Source organism: Hyla sarda, chromosome 1, assembly GCF_029499605.1.
Source record: "Hyla sarda isolate aHylSar1 chromosome 1, aHylSar1.hap1, whole genome shotgun sequence".
Taxonomy (NCBI): Eukaryota; Metazoa; Chordata; class Amphibia; order Anura; family Hylidae; genus Hyla; species Hyla sarda.
The window spans coordinates 64118881-64145715 of NC_079189.1; the positions used below are offsets into that span (position 1 = coordinate 64118881).

General features: G+C 44.7%; 1 protein-coding gene across 8 annotated transcripts in view; it reads left to right on the forward strand.

Moving 5' to 3' along the window:
- CPEB2 (cytoplasmic polyadenylation element binding protein 2) overlaps positions 1–26835 on the forward strand; it is a 190860-nt gene that overhangs the window by 103457 nt on the left and 60568 nt on the right. For all 8 annotated transcript variants that reach the window (XM_056555172.1, XM_056555174.1, XM_056555171.1 and 5 more), the window contains one exon: positions 15683–15773. In XM_056555172.1, the coding sequence (XP_056411147.1) occupies positions 15683–15773 (91 nt within the window). The remainder of the gene's footprint in view (positions 1–15682; positions 15774–26835) is intronic.

The window sequence follows — 26835 nt, forward strand, 5'->3', positions numbered from 1 at the left end:
TGGTGCAGCCTTCGGCTGTCAGGGATTGCTGGGAGTTGTTCTGCACCAGCTGCAGAGTCACAAGCTGCAGAGTCTAGGGAGTCACTATAGAGCAGCCCTATAGCCCCAGCAGGATCATTCCCACTCCGGTCACTTGGGGCAGAGTCCTCTCAGCTGAGTTCCAGCCACAGCAAAGGTAATTAATTATAATCCATAACCAGCCCTGACACAACCTCTTCGCCCCTGGATCACCTGTGGCCGCAGCTGAGACTGAGCGGCCCCTCCTGTTTCTGCAGCCATGTTGGGGGGGGGGGGGGGGAAATCTCTCTCTGAGATGACTTTTAGGCGTACCTGTCAGATGTCCCTCCTACCCAAAAAGAAACAAAACTGTTATATGTTGCTCAGTACCTCATCCTAATCATGTACATCTAATTTTTATGTGTCTACGACCTATATTTCTCTCAGAATTACCTTTATTTATTTGCCATCATTGCTCAGGGAGGTTTCAGTCCATGCAGAGGCATGGAGCGTGTCCTTCTGATCTTGCAAAGAAAGAGGGCTCGGCACAGCTCTCATACGCCCAAATATTGACGTTCAAGGACCCACAGTCAGTACACCTATAGTGGGGTGCTCAATCCGGAGTACAGAAATAGATATGACCAAAGAGAAATAATGATGGCACTCACCATGTACAGGGTGACAGCTGTATTTATTCCATGGAGCGTGTCCTTCTCCTCACTGTAATGACTTACCCCCCTCCCTCACTCTGCTCTGACTCACAGAGGGCCGGGAGCAAGCACAGCAGCTCTGGACCTGCCTGCAGCCCTGCCTATCACTCATGGTGTCCATGACGTGTCTATTAGAGATGTACAAACTTAGTGATTCGATTCGTCACAAACTTCTCGGCTCGGCAGTTGCTGACTTTAGCCTGCGTAAATTAGTTCAGCTTTCAGGTGCTCTGGTGGGCTGGAGACTCTCTCCTAGGACTGTATACACCTTTTTCAGCCCACCGGAGCACCTGAAAGCTGAACTATTTTATGCAGGCTAAAGTCAGCAACCGCCGAGCCGAGAAGTTCGTGACGAATCAAATTACTGTAACTTCGCTCATCTCTAGTGTCGATGACCACTGGACACTGCAGGACTGGTATGTGTCCCGGGAGGCAGGGGGACCCCTAGTGGCCACTTTTTTTTACTGGCTTTTTCAGTTTCAAATACTCAAAATTTTCTGATGAAAGCAATTGCAAAACCTATTGTTTTCGCATGCTTTATAAGGTATTAAAAGTTATTGTATCTGACAGTGCTAATCCGAGGCATAATATAAGGGCACAGAAAGGCTTTTGCGCTTACATGGAGTGGTTGGAACTGGTGACATAAGCTGTGGACAGGCATTTTGGGGCAATTTTATTTTTTTAGATTCCAAAAATAACAATGGGTGTCTCCTATATCGATGCATCCCAAGTTTTGGCTTTAAAAAAAGAAAAAAGTAAGTGCCGCATTATTGACAATCAATAGGTGCAATGTCACGTGACCAGAGTTGCGGTGTAACAATAGTCTACGGTATAATATCCCCCAAACTATTGCTACTAGATTAGATGTGGCGCACAAATCTGGTAATAAATCCAAGGTTGGTAGTGACATGGATTGTAAAATCACTAGGCTATAGTGACACCAGTGTAACACCAGAGACAGCAGTAGCTCCACGCATATGGCAGTAGCTCCATGCACCCCATAGACTTGATATGGGCATTAGGCTTGTACACATCATTTCGGAACCTCTAACTTCCCCACACAACCCCCATAGTGTTTTTGTCACACAATGAATTGCCACATTTGGTCCTCAGCTCTGGAGTCTGGATGAATAGACCCTTTGAGTGCAATGTCTTGGCTAATGTGGGAATAACCCTAACTCCAGACTGAAATCTACCAGGTTTAGGTCCCCCGCTGGGCCACAGAGCAGGTGTACGTGCAGTTTGTTGTTGTGTTTTACTGCCGGTCATTGACAGTGTAATTAAGGCATTGTGTGCTGGGTGACAGTGACATCTTTCCTTTACGTTATATATAGGTGCCCCTGCAGCCTATGTACCCAGCCAGATCACTCCCATGGTGTCTGACATATTGATGGACCCACAAGCAAAGCTAACTATAGGTTGCCGGAGCTCTGTAGTATGTGCTACAACAGTGGTCTCCAAACTGTGGATCTACAGATGTTGCAAAACTGCAACTACCAGCATGCCCGGACAGCCGTTGGCTGTCCGGGCATGCTGGGAGTTGTAGTTTTGCAACATCTGGAGGTCCACAGTTTGGAGACTACTGTTTTAGAACTGTTCTAGAACATATTCCATGTTGGAGGAGAGCGATTCCCTCCAACAAAACTAAAAGGTGCTAAGCACCCCCTAAAATAGTCCACAGTGCTCTCTGCTGACACCTGATGCCTGTATCAGGAACTGTCCAGAGCAGGAGAAAATCCCCATTGCAAACCTATGCTGCTCTGGACAGTTCCTGACACGGACAAAGGTGTCAGCAGAGAGCACTGTGGTCAGACAGAAAAGTGTCTGACCACAGCTGTAGCATACAGCTGCTAAAAATTACTGGAAGGGTAAAGATTTTTTAATAGAAGCCATTTACAAATCTGTTTAACTTTCTGGCACCAGTTGATTTAAAAAGAAATGTTTTCCACCGGAGTACCCCTTAAGGTCTGAGTCACTGGTCCCCTCCTTGGGCCCTGGCTGAACTGTATAGTCTTTACCAACTGTCTACTCACAGTAAAGCTACTGTTGTCCGTAACTTGGCGTTTGAGTCATTATTTGCCCCCCCGTGCCTAGCCCAGGATACAGCGGTATACCTTCGGGTGGTATCGAGGATAAACCGTGCCCTGGCATCACGAATACACAGGGTTAATGCCATCTGCCCCTAGGGTAACAACATCTTCCCTCATCACGCACCGTTACCGCAACATGTTCACATGCGGCAGATACGATGCAGATTTTCCATCCTGATTTATTACAGGTGAAAAAAAAATGTTCTAAAATTGACTGGTGGGGATATTTGTATGGCACTGTCATTTTGTTGTAGATCAGTTGGGGTCTGAGTGCCTGGACCCCAACCAATCGCTAGAACTTGCTGGGAGCAGATTGCGCAAAGCGAGACAAAAATGTCTCGCATTGCACCAAACATGTTCATTCTTTCGGCGGAGTCTGGTGTCCGGAATTTCTGCAGCGGGACGTCTGCCGCGGAAATTCCGTAGTGTGAAGATGCAGCCGAATCCCATTGAAAACAATGGAAGGCCGCTGCACCGTATTTTCCAAGCGGAATTTTGGAGCGGAATTTCGTTTGAAAAATTTGCAGTGTGAATGAGCCCATAGGGTACATTCACACATATTTTAACTTCTACTACTTATCATAACTTCTTATTTATATTGATTTAACAGGATTAAATCAACTGCAGATACGGTATGTGTGAATGTACCATTAAATAGTGGATGTCACCCATGTACAGCACTATTTCCATATAACTGATCCCAATGTGGCCATTTTAACACTTTCTGGAAATTGAAAATGAAAGCCGTCCATGAATGAGACGATCAGTATTTCCTGTGTCGCAAGTTCTAGTCTGCAGCAATAAGCATGTGATCAGCTGATATTGAGTTCCTTCTCCCTCTGGCAGCCAAGGATCAGGCCAAGGCTCCACGTGATAACTTGCCTTGTGATATTGCATACAGTGGTAACGTTTGGGATTGGGATCAGGCGTAAATACGATGTCATGCGTCTTCAATTTAGTAAATTGCCTACAATCTTAGAGTGTTGGATTGTTTTAGATTAATGCAGAAATCCAGTTGATTGAACTTCTGATGCAATGTGGCTTATATTTGGCAGGCATGAGATCACAGGAGCTGGCATTGGTGTATGGCATGACATCACAGGAGCTGGCATTGGTGTATGGCATGACATCACAGGAGCTGGCATTGGTGTATGGCATGAGATCACAGTATGGCATGAGATTGCGGCACACTATTTATGCTAACATTAAAGGGGTACTCCGGTGGAAAACTTTTTTTTTTTTAAATCAACTGGCGCCAGAAAGTTAAACAGATTTGTAAATGACTTCTATTAAAAAAATCTTAATCCTTCCAGTACTTATTAGTATGCTGAATACTACAGAGGAAATTATTTTCTTTTTGGAACACAGAGCTCTCTTCTGACATCACGAGCACAGTGCTCTCTGCTGACATCTCTGTCCATTTTAGGAACTGTCCAGAGCCGCATATGTTTGCTATGGGGATTTTCTCCTACTCTGGACGGTTCTTAAAATGGACAGAGATGTCAGCAGAGAGCACTGTGTTCGTGATTCAGCAGAGCGCTCTGTGTTCCAAAAAGAAAAGAATTTCCTCTGTAGTATTCAGCAGCTAATATGTACTGGAAGGATTAAGATTTTTTTTTTTAATAGAAGCAATTTACAAATCTGTTTAACTTTTTGGCCCCAGTTGATTTAAAAAAAAAAAAAAAAAAAAGTTTTCCACCGGAGTACCCTTTTAAGCACAAGTGGTACCAGTTTGCCATCCTATACAATGGACTAATTTTTAATAATAATAATATAAATAAAAAAAACTATTCTTTTATAAATATAGCACACACAGATTCTACAGCGCTGTACACTTATAACCAAATTGATCGGCCCGGTATAGTGCTCTCTATGGCCACCCAACGATCATCACCAAACAAGCTGGCCACACGATATCACGATGTATCCAAATAATTCAACCAACTTTATTGAGTATGCAATCACAAACAATGTGAAAAAACATATATATAAGGCACAACAGATATCACAGCAGAAAAAATAGAGGGGTATACTCCGAGTAGATTCTGTAATATTATAATCCAAGGTCACAGGTATAGATATAGGGGAAGATTTATCAAAACCTGTGCAGAGGAAAAGTTGCCCAGTTGCCCATAGCAACCAATCAGCTTGCTTCTTTCGTTTTTAGGAAGGCCTGTGAAAAATGAAAGAAGCGATCTGATTGGTTGCAACTTTTTTTCTGCACTGGTTTTGATAAATCTCCCCTATAAGGCAGAACTGGTAAATGTTCATAAGAAGACAATCAGCACAATGCATATAAAAAGTACAGAACTAACTGCCCAAATCATATAAAATAGTAGTAATACTATAGAGAATAGACTGTGCACCCTGTGGGTAGATACCTCACCTCCAGCCCCAAACGCACGTGCGTTCACAGGGTGCACAGTCTATTCTTTATAGCAGTACTACTATTTTATATGATTTGAGCAGTTAGTTCTATACAGTGATCCCTCAACTTACAATGGCCTCAACATACAATAGTTTCAACATACAATGGTCTTTTCTGGACCATTGTAAGTTGAAACCAGACTCAACATACAATGCTACGGACAGTCCAGATCTGTGAAACTTGTCAATGGCCGGAAGAACTCGCCAATTAGAATGGTTTACTGGTAAAACACCCTGAAGCGTATGCACTGACTGATGTCTGGTAGCGCCCCCTCCAGTACAGGGTGGGTACTACATGTTCTGTACACTTTACCTGTACCAGGGTTACCTGCTCCTTTGGACACCAGGTAAGGGCGACTCCATGTTCCTTTTTTAGGACATTGCATGTACTGTACAGGACCCTGAAGAAGCTCCTGTCCTCTACATAGACCAGTGTTTCCCAAGCAGGGGGCCCCCAGCTGTTGCAAAACTACAACTCCCAGCATGCCCGGACAGCCTTTGGCTGTCCGGGCATGCTGGGAGTTGTAGTTTTGCAACAGCTTTAGGCTCCCTGCCTGGAAAACACTGACCTAGACAGTGATTTACAGCTCCCAGCAGATCTTTCTTACCTTTATATATAAGGACTTGCTTTATCTATATTAGTTATCTACTTATTTTTTCTTTAATTCTCACTTTTTTTCCCTATTTTTGGATGACATTTTAGGGCATTAGAACCAATTACCAGGTTTCCATTCTGGTCTCAACATACAATGGTTTCAACATACAATGGTCGTCCCGGAACCGATTAATATTGTAACTTGAGGGACCTCTGTACTTTTTATATGCATTGTGCTGATTGTCTTCTTATGAACATTTACCAGTTCTGCCTTATATATACCTGTGACCTTGGATCATATTATTTTATCTACACGGAGTATAACGCTCTATTTTTTTCTGTTGTGATATCTGTTGTGCCTTCTATATAGAATTATTTATTGATACATCGTGATATCATGTGGCCTGCGTGTTTGGTGATGAGCACTAGAGATGAGCGAACTTACATTAAATTCGATTCGTCACGAACTTCTCGGCTCGGCAGTTGATAACTTTTCCTGCATAAATTAGTTCAGCTTTCCGGTGATCCGGTGGGCTGGAAAAGGTGGATACAGTCCTAGGAAAGATTCTCCTAGGACTGTATCCACCTTTTCCAGCCCACGGGAGCACCTGAAAGCTGAACTAATTTATGCAGGATATGTCAGCAACTGCCGAGCCGAGAAGTTCGTGACGAATCGAATTTACTGTAAGTTCGCTCATCTCTAATGAGCACTGTACACTTGTTGTTCTCTTCATTTTGCCAAACGCTTACGTTATATTTATATATATATATATATATATATATATATATGTGTGTGTGTGTGTGTGAATCCTGGACGGCAGATGGCATGAAGAATTGTAAATAGTCTGATCCGGGATTGACGCTATAGAGGGTGCAGAGTCTCGCCCACGCCCTGGCAGTGATGAGACCAGGGAAATGGAGATGAATCAGTGAAGAGGATCCATGCCGCTTCCATTCAGCTCAGTTGTATCTGGATTATTTGCCTGGGTAGTTTTGCAGTATTTAGACTGTTTGCTTCTTGCTTGGTTGCTTTAAATGTGTGTAAAATCCTTTTGTTTCCAGAGGGGCCGAGAGCTGAATGGCCATGGTTTTATCTGCTAGGTTTCAGCATGCCAGGGGTTTCACAATCTCTATGTGTCCGTTTGAAATGGGCGTTTTGTTGGCCAATACAGGCGGCTGGAGGCTCGGTGACTCCGGTGTGGTGCCAGGGTGGGGAAGTGATCTGAAAAGTTGTAGGAAAAAAAAAGGGGAAGATGAAGGAGGGGGTAGTGGGAGTTCTGCCCCATTAACCTTTTGGCTGCCATGCAGGACAGCTGGTTGATGTTGGCACAGGCTGTGAAGGTGGCAGGTGTGTAGTTAATTGTTTGGAAGCAACATGGCATCAGCGCTGGTAGAACTATTTCTACAGAGTCCGAGGTATTTACAAGCTAACACCTTTATCTTGGCCTGGATTTATGTTTGTTCTTTTTATATCCATATTATTGCTATAAAATCAGTAATGACAGCAGTTTGTACATAGACGCTGGGGACGTAGTCTATCCATTTACTGTATCACCCGGTCTGGATCTTGCCCAGGTCCATTATATGTAACTTTACAACGTACAAGATTCTTATACTGTCGATTAGCAATATTGAATTCCTTCCAGCCATAAGAGGATATTTGTATTATTACCAGGAGTACACTTGCTGTGATGCTGTATACCTCCGAGCCACACAAGATCTGCATTGTTCTCAGAGACTTCATACAGCAGTACCCGGATTACTTGCCAATCCATAACTGGGACTGTGCTGCCAACATGGCACTGCCGTACCTATGGGTCCTCATCATTAATGCCAAAAAATGTTTAATATCTCATTTCTTGTACCTAAGTAAAGTCAGTGAATTGTCATCTACCTTTTTTTTTGTTTTCTAGGTTTTTTTGAAATGCTCAGCCACAATCATATTGACTGCTAGTACATATCCAGTGGACGTGGTGGGGACATACCAGGCTTTCAGTGATCCTTGAAGATAGTTTAGTTATGCCACTTTCAGATGGCACTAAAGCAGGCGTGTTTTAGTATCTGGATAGGGACTGCAAATGCATGTCTGCTGAGCCACACAAGGGGGTACTATAGTGAGCTGAGATTTAACTGCAGGGAGTTATTGCAGCCATAATATGGAGGATAAAATGCCGTTATGGCCATCTCATATTGAAGATTGGTTAAAGGGGTACTCCACTGCTCAGTGTTTGGAACAAACTGTACTGAACACTGGAGCCAGTGTCGGGAGCTGGTGACGTTATATCCCCGCCCTCTCATGACGTAATGCCCCGCCCCCTCAATGCAAGTCTAAGTCCCATAGACTTGCATTGAGGGGGCGGGGTGTGACGTCATGAGGGGTGGGACTATGACGTCACCAGCTCGCAGCGCCGAATCCAGCATTCGGAACAGTTTTTTTTCCAAACGCTGAGCAGCGGAGTACCCCTTTAAGGAGTTGTTCTAGACTTTTTCATTGATGGCTTAGCTTCAGCTTTAATTCACTCGGGCTGCAGTAACCCAGCATTGCCACTAGGCTACTACTGTACTGAGCTGTCTGCATCCAGCTCTGTCCACTCTCTATGGCACTAGTCTTGGCACTAGCAAATAGCTGGTCGGCAAAGGCGTTGGTGTAAAATCCCCAACAATCAGATATTGGTGATCTATCCTAAAGATAGGCCATCAGGTAAAACATCCCTAAAATTACCCCACCCTTGTGATCAAAATCACCTGGATGATGACCCTGGATTATGACACAAAGGCACACTATGGGTTTGCATTAAATGTTTTCTTGCCTGGAGTAAATTCTTACAAGTCATGCAATATAAGATGAGTAAAAGATGAAGGCCCATAGAGGTATTGTGAGGGCCCATAGCAAACTAGGATATGACTTCCCTTTTTGATCATTGTTGGGTCCAACTTCTGTGAGGAGTGGAAGGCTCACTGCTTTAAAGTTACTCCATAGGCTGACGGCACGAGCCACTGAAGTCCACCTACCAGATTCCAGTGTATCAAAGATTGGCTTTTATTCTATTAAAGACCACAACACCGGCAGAACACATTTTGAGGCTAAAAACTACTTACTCAGATGCAGATATACCAATATCTGCATCTGAGAAAGAGGAGTTTTTGACCTCAAATTGCACGAATCTTCCTTTATGCTCCTCTGCACGGATATTCATTGGTTAGTGTAATTCTGCTTTCATAAGTTGTGTCTTTGATGCAACAACCACAGGTGAGCACCTTCTAGTAAGGGACTGGTGTGTAGGGTATATACAACATTTTCAGACTTGTCGCCCTATTAGAAGCTGCATTGCATTTTAGTTTTTAGGTAATCTTAGGTAAAATTAGGTAATCCAACCTTTTGGGATCCTACTAGTACATCAACACTTTGAGCTTTGAAAATCACTGTAACCGAAATATAGCATAGCCGTGAGCACAAGTTCATTCTCTAGCATGCTTGGCAAATAATCGCAGAGTAAGTATTACAGTCTCTACTACCCACTGTATTGTGTAATTCCAGCAATAGAATATATAAACAATAAGGGAAGTATCGGATCTCCACTCCTATTGCCTACGCGTTTCGGCTTATCCAGTAATGATAGACTCCTCAGGGGAAACAAGGGATATGGAGAGATGATAAATTGTCTAGCACCACCCACACATTTGGTTCATAATATTACTAGGCGGATACCACTTACCCGGCCCAATCAAACAGCACAGTACACTGCCCAGACTCCACTTCAGGTCCTGTTGAAAACACAGAATACAGGGGACGATATTAACCCCAGAGCCTTCTATATTTGTAAGCACATTAGTCAGTACAAGAATCCCGGTAGTTAGGACAGGTACTTACTATTCTGTTGTGCGCCCGCAGTGGCGGGATGGCCATCTCATGTACACACACAAAGAGACGCCGGTAACTGGTATCCACTTAGTAATATTATGACCCAAATGTGTGGGCGGTGCTAGACAATCTATTGTATTCTGATCTATCTTCAAACCCATTATCATCTCTGCATATCCCTTGTTTCCCCTGAGGAGGCTATCATTACTGGATAAGCCGAAACGCGTAGGGAATAGGAGTGGGGATCCATTGCAAGCTTGATTCTATATGGTTTTTATTTTAGCAGTATGGGGTAGGAATATTTCTGGCTTGGTCCCTGGGGCAGGTTATCCCGACATCATGGGCCCTGCTGGGACACTTTACATTCACTTGTGTTTTGGGGAATTTTATGATTGGTTTATTAAAATTTATATTCTAGCATGCTTGGATAGGAAAGCGTTAAAAGTGGATATTTCAGTGATTTAAAAAAAATAAAAAAATATCCCATGATTCTTCCTGTATTGGACAAAAAGTGTTATGAAGGTACCCTTGTGCTAGTGCAATTTCCATAAAGAAATGAAATAAAAGGCATTTTTGATGTAGGGGGACGAAGCTCTCGGAAACCCTCCTAACGTGCAGGGTTGTGCTTTTCCATTCTCGCCCATATGTTGCGGTGCTCATGCTATTTTGGTCCCGGCTAAGTAAATATGGATGCTTGTGTTGCTGGGACCGTTCACCTTGAGCTGTCCTTCTTGTACGGTTCATTCAGCTCCAGCGGCTCCTCCCTCTGCTGTCACACTGCAGCCGTGAACGGTCTGCTCATATGGGGGATGGTGGAGCAGCATCAGCCGCAGTCTCGTTAGATATAGGACAGTCACTATCCACCCTAAATACATTTTACGTTTTTTTTTTTATACGAAAAACTCACAATCTGAGGTTAATTGGGAAAATCTGCATAAAATCTGCAGCATTTCAGCCCTGTGTGAACATGCCTCAATGTGGCATTTTTTGCAGTGTTTCCCAGCTGTTGCAAAACTACAACTCCCAGCATGCCCGGACAGCCGTTGGCTGTCCGGGCATGCTGGGAGTTGTAGTTTTGCATCAGCTGGAAGCACCCTGGTTGGGGGATACACTGTGCTAGACCAAGACATCACAGTATTGACTGCTACCCCCCATAGCTCTGCAGCTGTTCTGGGAGTTTTAGTCTTGCAACAGCTGGAGGCACACTGTTTGAGTGGCACACACCTTCCTTGGCGCAGAATCTGCAGAATGGGCTTGGGGTATGGCTATATTTAGCTATATTATGTGTCAGGGTTGGCAGTTGCCCAGGACCACCCATGTGTCTTAGGGGAGGCCACCCAGGACTGGACCACAAACTAGGGGAGCACAGTGGTTAGCACTGGAGTCCATTGTTATGTTCCGACCATGAACAACTATATGGCATTTTTATATTTTATATTTTTTATGTTTTCTCCCCATGTTGCGTGGGTCTCCGATTGGTCCAAACATTTGTCTAAGAAAGGGAAAAATTGCTGTGGTGTCCCGGCACTGTATTGCATACCGTACCTTGGTTAGGGGTCCCCAAAGTCAGAGTTCCTAGTTACTGTGGGGGTCCGCTTCTTTAGTCATCCCCTAGTCACCCCTCATCTAGTTAATATTTTATTAAATTGCATGTAAATGCTGTATATAATAGGTATGCTTACCTTCATAGCGTTGCAGGACCTTAGGTCATGTGATTCGGGTTAGTACTCTATGGTAGGTAAAAGGACCTTTGGAGGTTCATGGGTCATGTGATTACCCATAACACTTTGTAAAGCTGATTGATAGATGGTCTGGACCAATCCTAAAACAGTCAGCCCCTGCCCATATAAGGGAGCTACAGCCAATAGTCGCTCTCTTGGCTTCCGGATCGTTGGAGAGTCAAGATCTGCGCAACTTACAACGACAAATACTGGGCCAAAGCCTGCCGGCCTCAGCCTGAAGCTAAACAGTGAGTTCTTACAACTTCCCCGCTTATGTTAGCGAAACCTCTGGACCTAAACATACCCCTACATCCAGCGGATCTATGCTTACAAAATCCTACTAATCTAAAGAATTTACAAAAGTCCCAACCATACGTCAATCTCAGCCGCGCTGTACATTGACTTTGTTATAAGGACTGTTCCTGTTACCCCATGTTACAGAAAATCTTCAGTAAAGTTTCCGAAAGTTTTCAGCAAAGCTCTGGTTGTGGACATTGCATTTATTCTACATCTCCCTATCGCTTTTGGGAAGGGTGGCGATAGACCAAGCATCACAGTATTAACCCTCACCCTGGCGTCACGCATGACAAGAGTTAATTATACCTGTGATATACCTCACAGCAACACCCCAACTGCCATCCACCGCCCCCCCCTCCCCAAGGCACCACATTACAATGCGGTAAACCTAAGTGATTTTCTCCGTACAGCGCTGCAGAATATGTTGGCACTATACAAACAGTAATGGAAGAATATGTGTGTTTTAATGCATTTTATTTTTTAAAATATTGGTAAAAAAAAAATTCCATTAACAGTGTAATTTGGTACTGTATGCCCGTCTTTTCCACATGACCCGTTAGACGGCTTTTGATTGGTGGGATGCGTTTGTTTAGGGTTGGAGGTCATTCTCACTGTATACAATCTAGGGCACTCAGGACGGGCCTGTAATCTTCCACTACAATGCCCCTCTGTATTGCCAGCAGTGGAGTGGTGATTTAATAAGGATAATCTGATTATCTTTCTTTGAAATATGATTCCAGCTCAGAAATTGTTGCCTTCAAGTTTCATTTAACTTTTCCACTCAGCGGCAGGTTTTGTGCATTGTTCTTCGGAGGGTCTTAAATTGGCTTTTTTTTTTTTGTGGATTTAATATGCTGAGCTTCCTTTACGCAGACACTTATACTGTCACCTAAGTAACACAGCTAAGGCTGTGTTTACATCTGCGTCATGACACTGGGCCGGATCTGTGGCAGAGCAACCCTTATTGCGGATGGTTTCTTCCGTGTTGATGGCGGGAGGTAGCACAGCACGCTGCACTCATTTTGCCGTCAATCACAATAGCCATAGGCTCTAAATACATCTACATTGGCTTCTTCAGGAGCTTTCATCTCTGCGCCATTATTTCTGTCAAAACAGATGTGGTGCCGGGGTGCTGAAACGGTGTAGCAGGGGCTGGTGGTATTAACCCTGTGGGGTAATGTGTTATTAACCCCTAATTTGTCGTGACACCAGGATGTGGTTGTTTTCTGTTTAACGCCCTGCCGACAACCAACCCAGCAACGGCAGGAAAATGAAGGAATGTCCACAGCAGGAATTATGAGATAACTGGAACTTTTACTTAAACTTCTTACGGAACAGTCTTTACAGTTATGCAGTTGCTTTAGAGGCAACCGGGATGCAGGATACCACACAGGCTTGCTGGGACTTGCAGTATTGAGATTTATGCAGGCAACTGTGCTACTACTTGTATACTTGAGTTGAGTAGTAGTCACTAGAATTGTAGATAGAGCTTGATAACTCATGTTTTGTAGTGGCTGCAGGTTCCTTAGGCTTTGGCCTAGATGAGATGAATTTAATAGTACAGGTATTGTGCTTGGCTGAAATCCAGGAGATAAGAGAGTGCAGGAACAAGAGAGGGAATTTAGAGACTACAGCCCCTTATATACTAGGGGGGCTGGACTAAAGCCAATTGGTTGCAAAGCCTGTAGGTCCTGTACCCATGGAACTCTGGGTACATCACATGATAGTAGATCTCATGACCCAGGAAGGTTCTATATATTTTAGACATTTGTACAACCTTTATACATACTGAACAATATGGACAATACACTTATATAAAGCAGTAACTGATGAGCAAGGGGAAGCCCTGCAGGAGAGCCCTATGGACTGCAGGGACTCTTCCTGAGGGGAGTTAGGAAGGATACAGGACCATGTCCTGTACCGGGACACCACACAGACATGAGGTCCATTGCCGATTAGGACCCATCAGTCTCCTTTGTGTCCATTGGGCAACAGATGTGGCACTGTGGTGGGATTTACATTGTTGATGGCAGTCGTGACACAGATATGAACAGAGCCAAAGAACGTGCACATCATGCTCTGGCTCTAGCCGAGAAACTACAACTCTCAACATGCGAGAGTCAAACGTGTGTACACAGATCCTGATAACTATGGGCACAAATCTATGTCTGCCCATAGCTGGGCATAAAAGGGTTCCACCCATAAAGGGGGTTCACCCAAGGAAAATCAAACCTTGCCGCCGCTGTTCAGATGGCTCCTGGTCTCCGCCGCTCGCTACTGTTTCTTGTAAAGCATCAATTTGCAGGACCTGCCTGCTCAGCCAATCATTGGTCCGGGATTGGTTGCAGGGACGACACATCACAAAAAAACAGGAAGACGCATTGAGTAGCAGGGACCAGAAGCCATCGAAACAGCAGCAGGGTGTTTTTTTTTTACCCCTAGGGCTGGAATACTCCTTTTTTGCCCTATCTTTTAGTGTTCCTAGATATCTGCCATAATTGAAGCCACTTTCTGGAGACAGTTATGATAAATCTGTTTTGTTATGCAGCACATTTGAAAAGTGCAAATTTTGGACTTTTTTCATGCCAGAAAACTGGTGCAAAACGAATTAATCTAGTTAAAATAAATCCCCCTCCTCCTCCTCTCATGTCTGTGTGCAACAACTTATATTGTATTCTTATATTCTCTAGTAAGCAATGGATCCATGAGGGAATACTTTCATAATATGACATCCGATGGAGCAGGCAAATTATTATTTCTTTTCTATTTTTAATTTATATATATATATATATATATATTTTTTTTTTTATTATTCTCATGTAATCCATGAGGAAAAACTGTGTGCCTTCTTATAAAATTGGAACTGGTGCCTGCAATGTCCCAATAGCGGTCACTCATGGGGGGGGGGGGGGGGGGATGAGAGAAAGTGTCCACTTTTGAGAGATGCCTCTTATTTAAAAAAAAAAAAAAGGGCCCAAAAATGACTGAATGCTGTACTGTACTCACATAGCATAATTACCTGTAAAACATAATAAAAAGCAATATTACAGTAGACTCTCCCAGTGCCATTTAAACACCCCTTATCACCCTGCTGTAGCATTTTATTCCCCCTTTTAATCCCTTCAATGACACTTCACCCCCCCCCTTTGAACTCACTGTGCCATTTCATTCCCCCCCACCCTTTATACTCTGTGCCACATAATTTCCCTTTTGTTTCCCCCACCCTGTTCCATTTAATTTCCTCTTTATTACTTTCTGTGCAAATTTATCATCCCATCCTTACCACCCCAGATATTAAAGGGGTATTCCAGGAAAAAATTTTTTTTTAGATCAACTGGCTCCAGAAAGTTAAACAGATTTGTAAATTACTTCTATTAAAAATTCTTAATCCTTCAAATAATTATCAGCTGCTGAAGTTGAGTTGTTCTTTTCTGGCTAAGTGCTCTCTGATGACACATGTCTCGGGAGCTGTCCAGAGTAGAAGCAAATTCCCATAGCAAACCTATTCTGCTCTGTGCCGTTCCTATGGGAATTTGCTTCTACTGTGGACAGCTCCCAAGACAGGTGTCATCAGAGAGCACTTAGACAGAAAAGAACAATTCAACTTCAGCAGCTCATAAGTACTGAAAGGATTAAGATTTTTTAATAGAAGTAATTTACAAATCTGTTTAACTTTCTGGAGCCAGTAGGTATATGAAAAAAAGTTTATATATATAAAAAAAATTCCCATACATTTGTACCCTTTATATACTCTACTATATTATACCCAAGGCTTTACCAGCAGCTGACTGCCATTGTTTCTACTTGACCTAAAGAAGAGGAACTAAGCAGAAGCCAATATATGTAACTTGTTCCGACCTTGTTTAACATCTTACATTGTCGTACTGCATACCAGCAAAAAAGAATGCCTTATATGCAATCCAGAATATACTTCGAATTATACTTATGACCTTTATTAATACAGATTTGCTGTTTTCTTGTAGGATCGCAGCCGAATGTATGACAGCTTGAATATGCACTCGTTGGAAAACTCCCTCATTGAAATAATGAGAGCGGAACATGATCCCCTAAAAGGTGAGTCTAGTGTGATACTGTTAATATATGTTGTCGTATCTGTACTATGTACCTATACGGTGTCATGTTATCGTCGGTTCTGTCCAGAATGAAATCAGTAAGGCTTGATGGTCAGCCCCGTTCACACTGCCCTTGTGCCTCCATCAGGTTAGAACATTAGAATCCTTAGGGAAGGGAACCCAAAGTCATTGTGAAGAGAGCTTTAGTTTTGGTTGTAATACGTAACATTTAATGTGGTGGTTCTACGAGGAAAGTTCTTGTCCTCACGGCCTATTAGGGCATATAAAGGAGCGTGACCCGACTCTGCATCACAAACAGGTTCTTCTGTAGAAGAGATTTCACATCTGTAACTGACTCCACCGAATTCCACCTCTTATCTCTTCGCTTTGGTTTTGTTACTATCTTTCAGCTTACTGTTAATGACACCAAATCTCTTTGACTTCATGAAAAGATCCCAGTATAGGCTTATAAGGATATGTTTGTATCTCCTGTACCTGACTTAGACTAGACTTATTATCCTCCTCTGTGTTTTTGGATCCAATCCCATTTCAGACCAAAAAAAAGCAAAAAAAAAAATGCACATGGCATTTGCACCAACACCAAGTATTTGAGATGCTCTTTTGAGATGCTCTTTTTTTTCATACATGGTCCTCTAGTCCTCCATTTTGGATTAAAGAGGTAGGACCACAATGTGCCCTTGTAGGGTATCGACATGGGTTTTCCTTAAAGGGGTGGTGCCAGAAAGTTAAACAGATTTGAAAATTACTTCTATTAAAAAATCTGAATCCTTCCAGTACTTATTAGCTGCTGAATACTACAGAGGAAATTCTTTTCTTTTTGGAACACAGAGCTCTCTGCTGACATCACAAGCACAGTGCTCTCTGCTGACATCTCTGTCCATTTTAGGAACTTTCCAGAGCAGCATATGTTTGCTATGGGGATTTTCTCCTACTCTGGACAGTTCTTAAAATGGACAGAGATGTCAGCAGAGAGCACTGCTGACATTTGAAAACAGAGTTTACAAATCTGTTTAAAGGAGTAGTCCGATGCGCATTTTTTTTTTCATTTTATTCCGTCCGGGCTGCAAAATAAAATAAAATAAAATAAAACTTTCTCTTACCTGCCAACGAGCCCCCGGAGCTCCGGTACACTCCGGTACAGGTGTTCGGTCCCCGGGCTGTATTCTTCTTACTTCCTGTTAGCCCGGCACATCACACGGAGCTTCAGCCTATCACCAGCCAAGGTGGGACATCGCTGCAGCTGGTGATAGGCTGAAGCTTCGTGTGACGTGCCTGGCTAACAGGAAGTAAGAAGAATACAGCGGGGGACCGTACACCTGTACCGGAGTGTACCGGAGCTCCGGGGGCTCGTTGGCAGGTAAGAGAAAGTTTGTTTTATTTTATTTTGCAGCCCGGACGGGATAAAATGAAAAAAGTGCGCGCCGGACTACTCCTTTAACTTTCTGGTACCAGTTGATATATATAAAAAAAAGTTTTTCACTGGAGTACCGCTTTAAAGAGGCACTGTTATTGTTAAAAACTTTTCATATATTGCAGGACTCATTATAATATGACATTTCACAATATACACCTGTTAAAAAAAAATTTACATTTTCACCTGAAATTCAAGCTCAAAATAGCCACCATTAGAGGTCGCCTGTCTTTTAGCCAGACAGACTAGTCTACTAGTCTAGACAGATTTTACAGCATACTGGATACTGGCCGTAAAGCATACCGGTATCCAGTATAGGAGATTTCTATTGAGTGTATGCAAAACTACAGATAAAGGATGTGTGGACATGCTGGGAGCTGTAGATTTACAACAGCTGGAGGCAACACTGCTCTAACACAGTTATTTACAAACATTGCAGTTTCAGTTGTTACTAAACTACAACTCTCAGCATGCTGAAATAGTCAAAGCTTTCTCGGACTCCTGAATGACAAAGAAGTTGATCAGACATTCAGGAGTCTGTGAAAGATGAATGACACCCATAGTGACAGCTATGCTGATTAGCATCCAGCTTTACTAGGAGAAGATAAAACAGATAGAACATGTATTCATAAAAATGCTGTACTTTTATCTAAAAAATCTAATTTTATAAAGATCTATTCTTATATTTATACATTTTATCCTGTTATAAATTCACCATAATGTCTTCTGATTACTGCAGGCAAGCTCCAAGTATCTTCCTCTGACACATGACACAGCATAAAACCAGAGAGGAAAGGGTTACAGAGTAGAGAGTACTGATTGGCTGACTGCACAGGGTTGCTCCTGTGAGGGAGACAGACAGACACGCCCCCTCCAGCCTGCACAATGAAAAAGTAACTCACCAGAAGATAAATGCTTATATCTCTGGATATATAGGTCCGAGACAAAGTTATTTGCACATGATCAGGATTGGGTCCTGAGTAACATATCACTTTTTTCGCTCTATGACAGGTACGCTTTAAGGGCGCATTCACACACCGGATCCGCTGTGAATTTTATTAGGGTGTTATCCTTAAAAGAAAAATAAATAGAGCTGATATGTGTGCAAACAAACAAAGAAGTCCAGCTCTCCCCGCCCTGGACAGATGGAGCACGGATCCAGGTGCTGGACAACACCGGCAGATAAATGAAACAAAGGATAGTAGAATCCATCTCTGGTGCAAATAAAATCCAAGTTTATTCCATCACAACACAGGAACACAGAAGTAACGGGTTTCAAGCGCAAAAAAGCGCTCTTTGTGATTGAAACGCGTTACTTCTGTGTTCCTGTGTTGTCGTGATGGAATAAACTTGGATTTTATTTGCACCAGAGATGGATTCTACTATCCTTTGTTTCATTGATTTGTGTGCAGTATTACAACTTGGCTCTATTCATTTCAGTGGGATGAGCTACAAAACCACTCCCAGTCTACAGATGTGGTGCAGTTGATTGAATACATCAGCTCTGTTTTTCTAATGCTGGATAACCAGTTTAAGTTGCAAAATCCATAGTTGTGGGTCCGAAACTGCAGATTTTACAAGGCAAATCTTATGTATTTTTGGTTGGTAGTGAGTCCGAGGTGTGTGTGTGTGTGTGTGTGTGTGAATAAACCCTTACGCTGTGAGCACATGCACAATTTTGAGGTGGTTCTGTTGCGGTTTTACTGAGAAATTTCCAAAATTGTGATATACATGTCTCGATAATACACACACGTTGCAGTTTTGTTGTTCTGTCACAGCTTTAATGTATTTGGTAAAAACGATTGCACCATTTTTTCCCGTGATTAAAAATATCGCACCAAATCTGGGATGAAATCACTATAAAACCGCAATGTGTGGATGTAGCCCTTAAGGGCGGAACGGGCAGATTATTGTGTGTAAAATCGATGATTGATTGGATCGTGCAGCCCTATTGGGCCATGTAAAGGCTTCTTTTATTGAGCGCTGATCACGTCGATCAGCGATTGTATTGGACAGCTGTCTACCCGTCCATGGCATTTTAATTCTCTGGGGCTTTTTGTATGACAGATCTGACACTGCATTGCAGTTTCTACTATAAATATAAACCACAGTGCAGATGTGAACAGAGCCTTAGCGTGCACCATATGTAAAGTAACAATGAAGAACATAGTGTAGTCCTGAAGAGTCGTGTAGTCTAGGCCATAATCTTTGCCTTTCTGGCTTCATGTACCACAGGCCATGATATGTGGGATGTCTGTTAAGCCATAAAGGGTCTGACTTATCACTGGTAATTTTCATACACCATAACACGTGAAAAATTGAGAAAATACGGTCTTAGAGGCGCTGCCGTATTTTCTCAATTTTTCACGTGTTGCTCAAGCTGGCCCTTGCGCAAGGGTCCAGTCCCGGTCAGAGTGCAGCAGCCATTACCTACCAAAACCATACCCCCACCAGTCCACTGCAGACATTGGCCCCAGGAACCCTGGGATCAAGGCTTGCCAACAGATCTGGTGAGTATATCACTAAGGTGTGGTGGAGGATCACACCAAGTCGGTATACGTCAACTAAGGGAGCGCCCCCTGTTTTCTTTTTACCTCTTTTCCTACGTCTTCATACACCATAAGGCAGATTATACAGAGGCATTTTTTACAACACAATTACTGTTCAGTATAAACTGAAACAAAAGACAGACAGCGCTCCATAGTGTGATACCGTCGTTAGACAAAGGGGGCTCAGGCAGAGGTGGCGCTTACCACAACGGGTTACACTCCACCAAGTGCAACAATGGATTAAGGCAATGTTAGCGAGGTGACTGCAGCTGCTCCACGTCCAAATCGATACAAACAAAAGAACTTGACCTCCAACGTGTCATCGGGATTTAAGGCGCTGGACACACAAGTAAGGGATCTGACGTTTATTCACCCATGATGCGAAGGGTGAATAAACGTCAGATCCCTCATTTGTGTGTCCAGCGCCCTGAATCCCGTCTACACGTTGGAGGTCAAGTTCTTTTGTTTGTTCAGTATAAAGTCATGGTGGCAGTACAGGGGCCTAAAGACTTAGAAACATAGAATGTGCTGCAGAAGAACCATTTGGCCCATCTAGTCTGCCCAATATCCTGAATACTGTGCATAGTCCATGGCCATATCTTTTATGAAGAATAGCCTTATGCCTATCTCTATCTGGTCCACTTTTTACGACTCACTCCATTTTTAGATTCTTTTTTTGCGTTTCTGTGAACGAGCCCCATCCTCAAAGCTGGTACTCTATCTTCTCCAGGGCTTTCTGAGCTTGAAAGTCTTTGTTTGTCCTTGGAGGTATAGGCACCCCCCACCATTGACTAACCCTTGTGTCTTGTAGGGTTTGAGAAGATGTAGATTTATAAATGCGAACGCCAATTTAACATCCCTTTCTTGTGTTTCCATGAATAACCCCTGTTCCCGGATCTTTGGCCCTATCTGCTCCAGAGCTTTCTGACCTTGAAAGACTTGGCTTGTCCTTGATTGGTGGTAAAGGCACGGCACCCCCACCATTGACTAACCCTTGTGTCTTGGAGGGTTTGAGGAGATGTAGATTTATAAATGCGAATGCCAATTTTTCATCCCTTTCTTGCATTTCCATGAATGACTCCTGTTCTCGAATCTTGGGCTCTATCTGCTCCAGAGCTTTCTGACCTTGAAAGACTTGGCTTGTTCTTGGTTGGGAATCTAGGTGCCCTCACCATTGACTAACCCTTGTGTTCTGTACAGTTTGAGGGGGATGTAGATGCATAAATGCTAACATTTACATGCCGCTGGCCGGCTCTGGAGCTGGGAATGTGTATGTGTATGCTCCTAAGCACATTCTTCTGCTGGAAGAAAGCAAACCTTTGTGTTTAGTCATAACTCCCCTCTCATCGGAATAATGAAAACAAGTGCGGACAGTGCGTCTTGTGTGCAGAGCTGCAGAACCGAGGAGAAAGTGCCTGGAATGTGAGGCACGTGGTGCACAGCGCGCTCTTATGACTAAGCATCTTGTCTATGTGGATGTTTTGGCTCTCACAGAAAACTCTTGTATTTTAGTTCACCCTGTGCCCTCCCCTATCCACTCCAGCGTGTCATTGGATGTATACATTGCCCTATACTTGGTTCATTCATCCTGTCAGGAACGGGAGCCACCTTATTTTTTTCGAGAATATATAGCACAAAATTTGATCATATTAGAATTAAGGATTAGAAATTAATCTTTTATAGAAGACTGACGTAATTTGTGTTTTTAGATGTTCACGTTGCAAAACTGGTGCAAGGAAAATAGTTGTGGTAAAGAAAAAATTTTAAGCTTAAATGGGCACTGTCAGATACAAAAACCTTCGATATGTTGTAAAGCATGGACAGTATAACCAATAGGTTTTGCAATTGCTTTCATTAGAAAATGTTCAGTATTTCATACTGAAAAAGCCAGTCAAACAACTGCCCCCCTGCCTGCTTGGACACATACTAGTCCTGCTGTGTCCATGCATCATCACCTATGTCATGGACACACTTCCTTGATTGACAGCTGAGCGCAGGGCTCATAGCTGGAGGAAAAATCCTCCCACTGTCAGCTTGTGTCCCGCTACTGTCAGTGAGGACAAGCTGGGAGTTGTAGTTTTGCTAATGCTAGGGGAGATGTGAGCAGACAGCATACTGAGGGGGCGGAGACCTGCACAGTGAGGCCACGCCCCCTCCCTTTGAGAGGGATTCAGACTAGTGAGCTAAATTAAAAGTGTAATAAAAAAATAAATAAAGGTGCTAGACACATAAAAATTTGATGTACATTGTCAGGATTAGGTACTGAGTGATATATTAAAAAACATTTATTTTTGTTGGATCTGACACGCTGGGAGTTGTAGTTTTGCAACAGCTGGTGGGCCACAGTTCGGAAACCACTGGCATAAAGGAACCCTATCTACCCATGGTGCCATCACATTTCCACATTCTGTCTTGATATACAATGTGGGGGTGAAACAGACCAGATCCCCCGGCAACGGGAAATGGGGGAAAATTTATGTTTTAATTTTGAGGCGGGAAATTTAACTTTTGGGGAGTTTTATCAAAACCTGTGCAAAGGAAAAGTTGCCCATAGCAACCAATCAGATCACTTCTTTCATTTTCCAGAGGCCTTTTTGAAAATGAAAGAAGCAATCTGATTGGTTGCTATGGGCAACTGGGCAACTTTTCCGAAGCACAGGTTTTGCTAAATTTCCCCATTTGTGAACATACTTTTACTTAAAGGGGTACTTCGGTGGAAAAATCGAGATTTTCCTAGCTTGTGACGGAAAATATTAGTTATATGAAGACAGGAGGCGAGTATCTTATGCATTATTCTTTCTTTAATAATGCCCATAGCAGAACTATTCAGTAATCAATTCAAACAGAAAAAAACTTCAACTCCCAGCAGTCCTAGGGCCACAGAAGCCACTCCTCGTCTGTAGCCACTATATAAGGACTGCCCATACATAGATCCTCCTCTTTCTTGATGCGAACCAGAACCGCACAGAAGATAACTCCACCCAGACATCCGCGACGAACAGCAGCCGTCGGTCATCCAGCCCGGAACAGCAGAAACCCGGAGCAAAGGGAACTTCAGCTTCGTCCCAACGGGGACTATAGAGGAACCAAATAAGAGGAACCAAACAGGTCATCCGAACTCAGGAAAACCGCCTCTGCTTTCAATATCCTGCAAAGAGAACAAAGAATCGTAATAGGGTGGGTAGGGAGGGAAGATACTCGCCTCCTGTCTTCATATAACTAATATTTTCCGTCACAAGCTAGGAAAATCTCGATTTATATATCAGACAGGAGGCTCATATCTTATGCAAGTTCAAAGCTAACAACCAGCAATGACAGTAAGAACAATAACAATCAGAGTATTATAAGACTGACATAGACACGTGGTCCTCCGGCCTGAAGTAGAAATGGCGAAAGGTGGTCTCCGAAGACCAATCGGCCGCCATCAATAAGTCAGAGAGGGAGCCCCCTGATGTGACGATTTTCGTAGCCATAGCGCCCCTGGAAGAGTGAGCTCCAAACAGAGACACATCTATACCTGCCATCTCCATGGCAGACCGCACCCAGCGTGCTAGAGTAGCGGAGGAAACTGGATGATGTGGTCTGACATATGAGACCAGGAGCTGAGAGAAATCCGGAGAGCGCAGATCCGCCGTCTGTGATTCGTACGCCTGTAAACAACGAACCACGCAAAGCCGTGGATGCGCGGGAAAAAACGGGTAAAAAACCGAGTGAATACCTGTCTTGGTCCTACGGACCACCGAGAATTTGACTCCCTGAGGCGAAAATTGTCGCCTAGAGATATCCAAAGCTTTCACGTCCGAGACACGTTTGATGGATACCAAACAAAGAAGGACCGTCAGTTTATAAGACAACAGTTTCAGGGAAAGGTCGTCATTGTCCACCCATGAGGCAAACATATCGAGCAACCTGGAGACATCCCAGGTCGATTGATACCTAGGCCGAGGGGGACGTTTAAATTTAATACCGCGTAAAAGTCTACAAACCAACGGGTGTTTGCCAATCGGCAAAGAGTCCACAGGGCAGTGATAAGCCGCAATAGCCGATCGGTACACATTAATGGAGCTATAGGATTTGCCAGACTCAAAAGAATTTGCCAGAAAGTTTACTACTACAGACACAGGTGCATGTACGGGATCAACCTGCCGTTGATCACACCAACGAACCCAGAGTCTCCAGGCTGATCGATATGCCGATCTAGTCCCGGGGGCCCAGGCCAGGGCGAGGAGATCCCTAGCTGATCTTGAAAGGTCTTGATCCGTGTCCGGGATCCCGAAACCAACCACGCTAGGAGAGGCAGGTTGCCCTCCATCACCAGGGGATGGAGACTCCCGGCCGGGTTGGTGAGAAGGTGAGGAACTTGGGGTAACAGTCGGGGATAATCCACGATCATCCCCAAAAGAAGAGGGAACCATGGTTGTGTCGGCCACCAAGGTGTGATCAGCACAACCGTCGCCCTCTGGTTCGTCGTATGCAAGAGGACCCTGGGGATCAACTGGAAAGGAGGAAAGGCATAGTGAGTTCCCCTCGGCCAGAGGAGGCGGAGAGCGTCTACCGCAGACGCTTCTGGATCCGGTCTCCAGCTGAAGAAACGAGGCAGTTGGTGGTTGAGACGAGAAGCGAAAAGGTCCACGCATAACGGGCCCCAAAGATGAAGCAACTGCAGAAAAATTGAACGGTCCAGGCGCCAGTCGCTGGAATCGAGAAGGTAGCGAGAATTCCAATCGGCCACCGTGTTGGAGACCCCTGGAATGTACTCTGCTACCGGGATAATGTTGCGAGCTAGGCAAAAGTGCCAAAATTCCTTGGCCAGGTCTGCCAGGATCTTGGATCTGGTACCCCCCAAGCGGTTGACGTACTGAACCGCCGCCACGTTGTCCATGCGTAATAACACACAACAGTTGGACGAACGAGGCATGAAGCTCTTGACGGCAAAGAAAGCCGCCAGAAGCTCCAGTGCATTGATATGCAGGTCGACTTCCGATGCGGACCAAGTCCCTCCTGTGGAAATCTCCCCGCATCGAGCGCCCCAGCCAAGACGGCTCGCGTCCGACTCTATGATGACGTCCGGACGCGGGTTGAAAATGGCCTTGCCATTCCACTCGACCGCATGACGAAGCCACCGATGTAACTCCTCGGTAGCCGCCGGACAGAGGGGTACTTTGTCCGCGTACCTGAGACCCTGGCGCAGATGTAAGATCTTGAGCCTCTGAAGGGCTCGGTAGTGCAGGGGGGCCGGAAAGATGGCCTGGATGGAAGCCGCCAGGAGCCCCACCAGGCGCGCCAGAATCCTTAATGACAAGCATCCTTTGCGCAAAACCGCCTTGATTTCTTTGCGGATCAGGGCTAGTTTGGACTTGGGGAGCCGCAGTAGTGCGCGATTGGTGTCCACCAAGAAACCCAGGAACTCCATTTCCTGAGCCGGGACGAGAACCGACTTTTCTCGGTTGACCACGAAGCCTAGAGTATGTAGCAACGATATTGTCCACGACATGTGAAGGGAGGCCTGAGATTTGGATCGGGCCATGATAAGAAGGTCGTCTAAGTAAATGATCAGACGAACCCCCCTGCTCCTCAGAGCCGCCACCACCGGTTTCATCAGTTTGGTGAAGCACCACGGGGCGGATGATAGGCCGAACGGAAGGCACGTAAACTGCCACAATCTGCCCCTCCAAAGAAAACTGAGGAACTGTTGTGACTCCGGGTGTATGGGAACGGTAAGGTAGGCGTCCTTCAAGTCCACCTTCACCAGCCAGTCTCCTGGCAGCAAAAGATCCCGGAGTGAGTGAATTCCCTCCATTTTGAAATGGCGATACATGACATGTTGGTTTAGGTCTCTCAGGTTTATGACCGGGCGGTAGCCGCCCCCTTTCTTCCTCACTAGGAAGAGGTTGCTTATGAACCCTAGGGAAGATTGGTCGGACTCCATGATCGCATGTTTGGACAGGAGATCTCGCACCTCGTTGTCTATGAGGATCGCGTTTTGCTCCGAGAACCGGATAGGGGTTGGAATTACACCCAGAACCGGTAAGGACTGGAGTTCTAGGTGAAACCCCGCCACTGTCTGAAGGACCCACACGTCTGCCGTAATCGCAGACCAGGCTTGGGTAAAATACATCAGTCGCCCCCCCACAGGTATATGAGAAAGTGGTCTGTATGGTACACTCACCGGTAGAAGGACGGGAGCGGGGGTATCCACGTCCGCCACGACTTCTCCAGGGTCGACCACGAGGAGGGAAGAATGGGGATGGTTGGACCACTGGAACGGTGTAGGAAGGAGGAGCCTGGGAATACTGGTATTGGGCCACTGGTCTGCCCTGTGGCCTGTAGGGAGCAGAACGGCCGGCAGATCGGCCTCTACTTCTGCCGGCCCGGGGAAAAATTTTACTGGACCCCGATTTTTAAGGGAAGTTTGGGCCTTATCTAAGCCGGTAAAAAGGCCGACAAATCTGTTGACGTCCTTCATCAAACTATCACCGAAAAGCATGCCTGCTGCCGAGGGACCGGGTTCGGTCTCGGCCAAATGGGATAGTTGCGGGTCGAGGCGCATCAGGATTGACCGGCGTCTCTCGACTGAGCAGGTGGTGTTGGCAGTACCTGCCAGGCAAATGGCTCTCTGGGCCCAGCCGCGGAGCTGACGGACGTCCACGGGTTCTTCCGACGCCGCAGCATGCTCGGCTAAATTAAGGATCTTAGTGAGTGGACCCATTAAATCCAGGATACGCTCCTGTATGGTTTTGAAGGAACGTTCTATTCCCTTCTTAGGAAATTTACCCGATTTTAATAAGTATTTCATCAGGATGGGGTCCACCTCCGGGGTAGCCACCACCTTATTGGGGATAAAGGGTCTAGGGCATTCTGCCCTCAGCTTATTACGGCTGGACCTATCCAGGGATTTACGAGCCCAGAGCTCTACATATTGGGCCACGTGGGGAAGTGGAGACCAGTCGCCTGATCTCGGATGGGAGATCGCGTCTGGGTGAAAAAGGGGCTCTCCTGTGGAATCCAGGACAACATTGCCCTGCATGGCAGGGTTGGCGTCGGTGACGAGCGCCGTATCCCCAGCATCCTGTTCAACATTT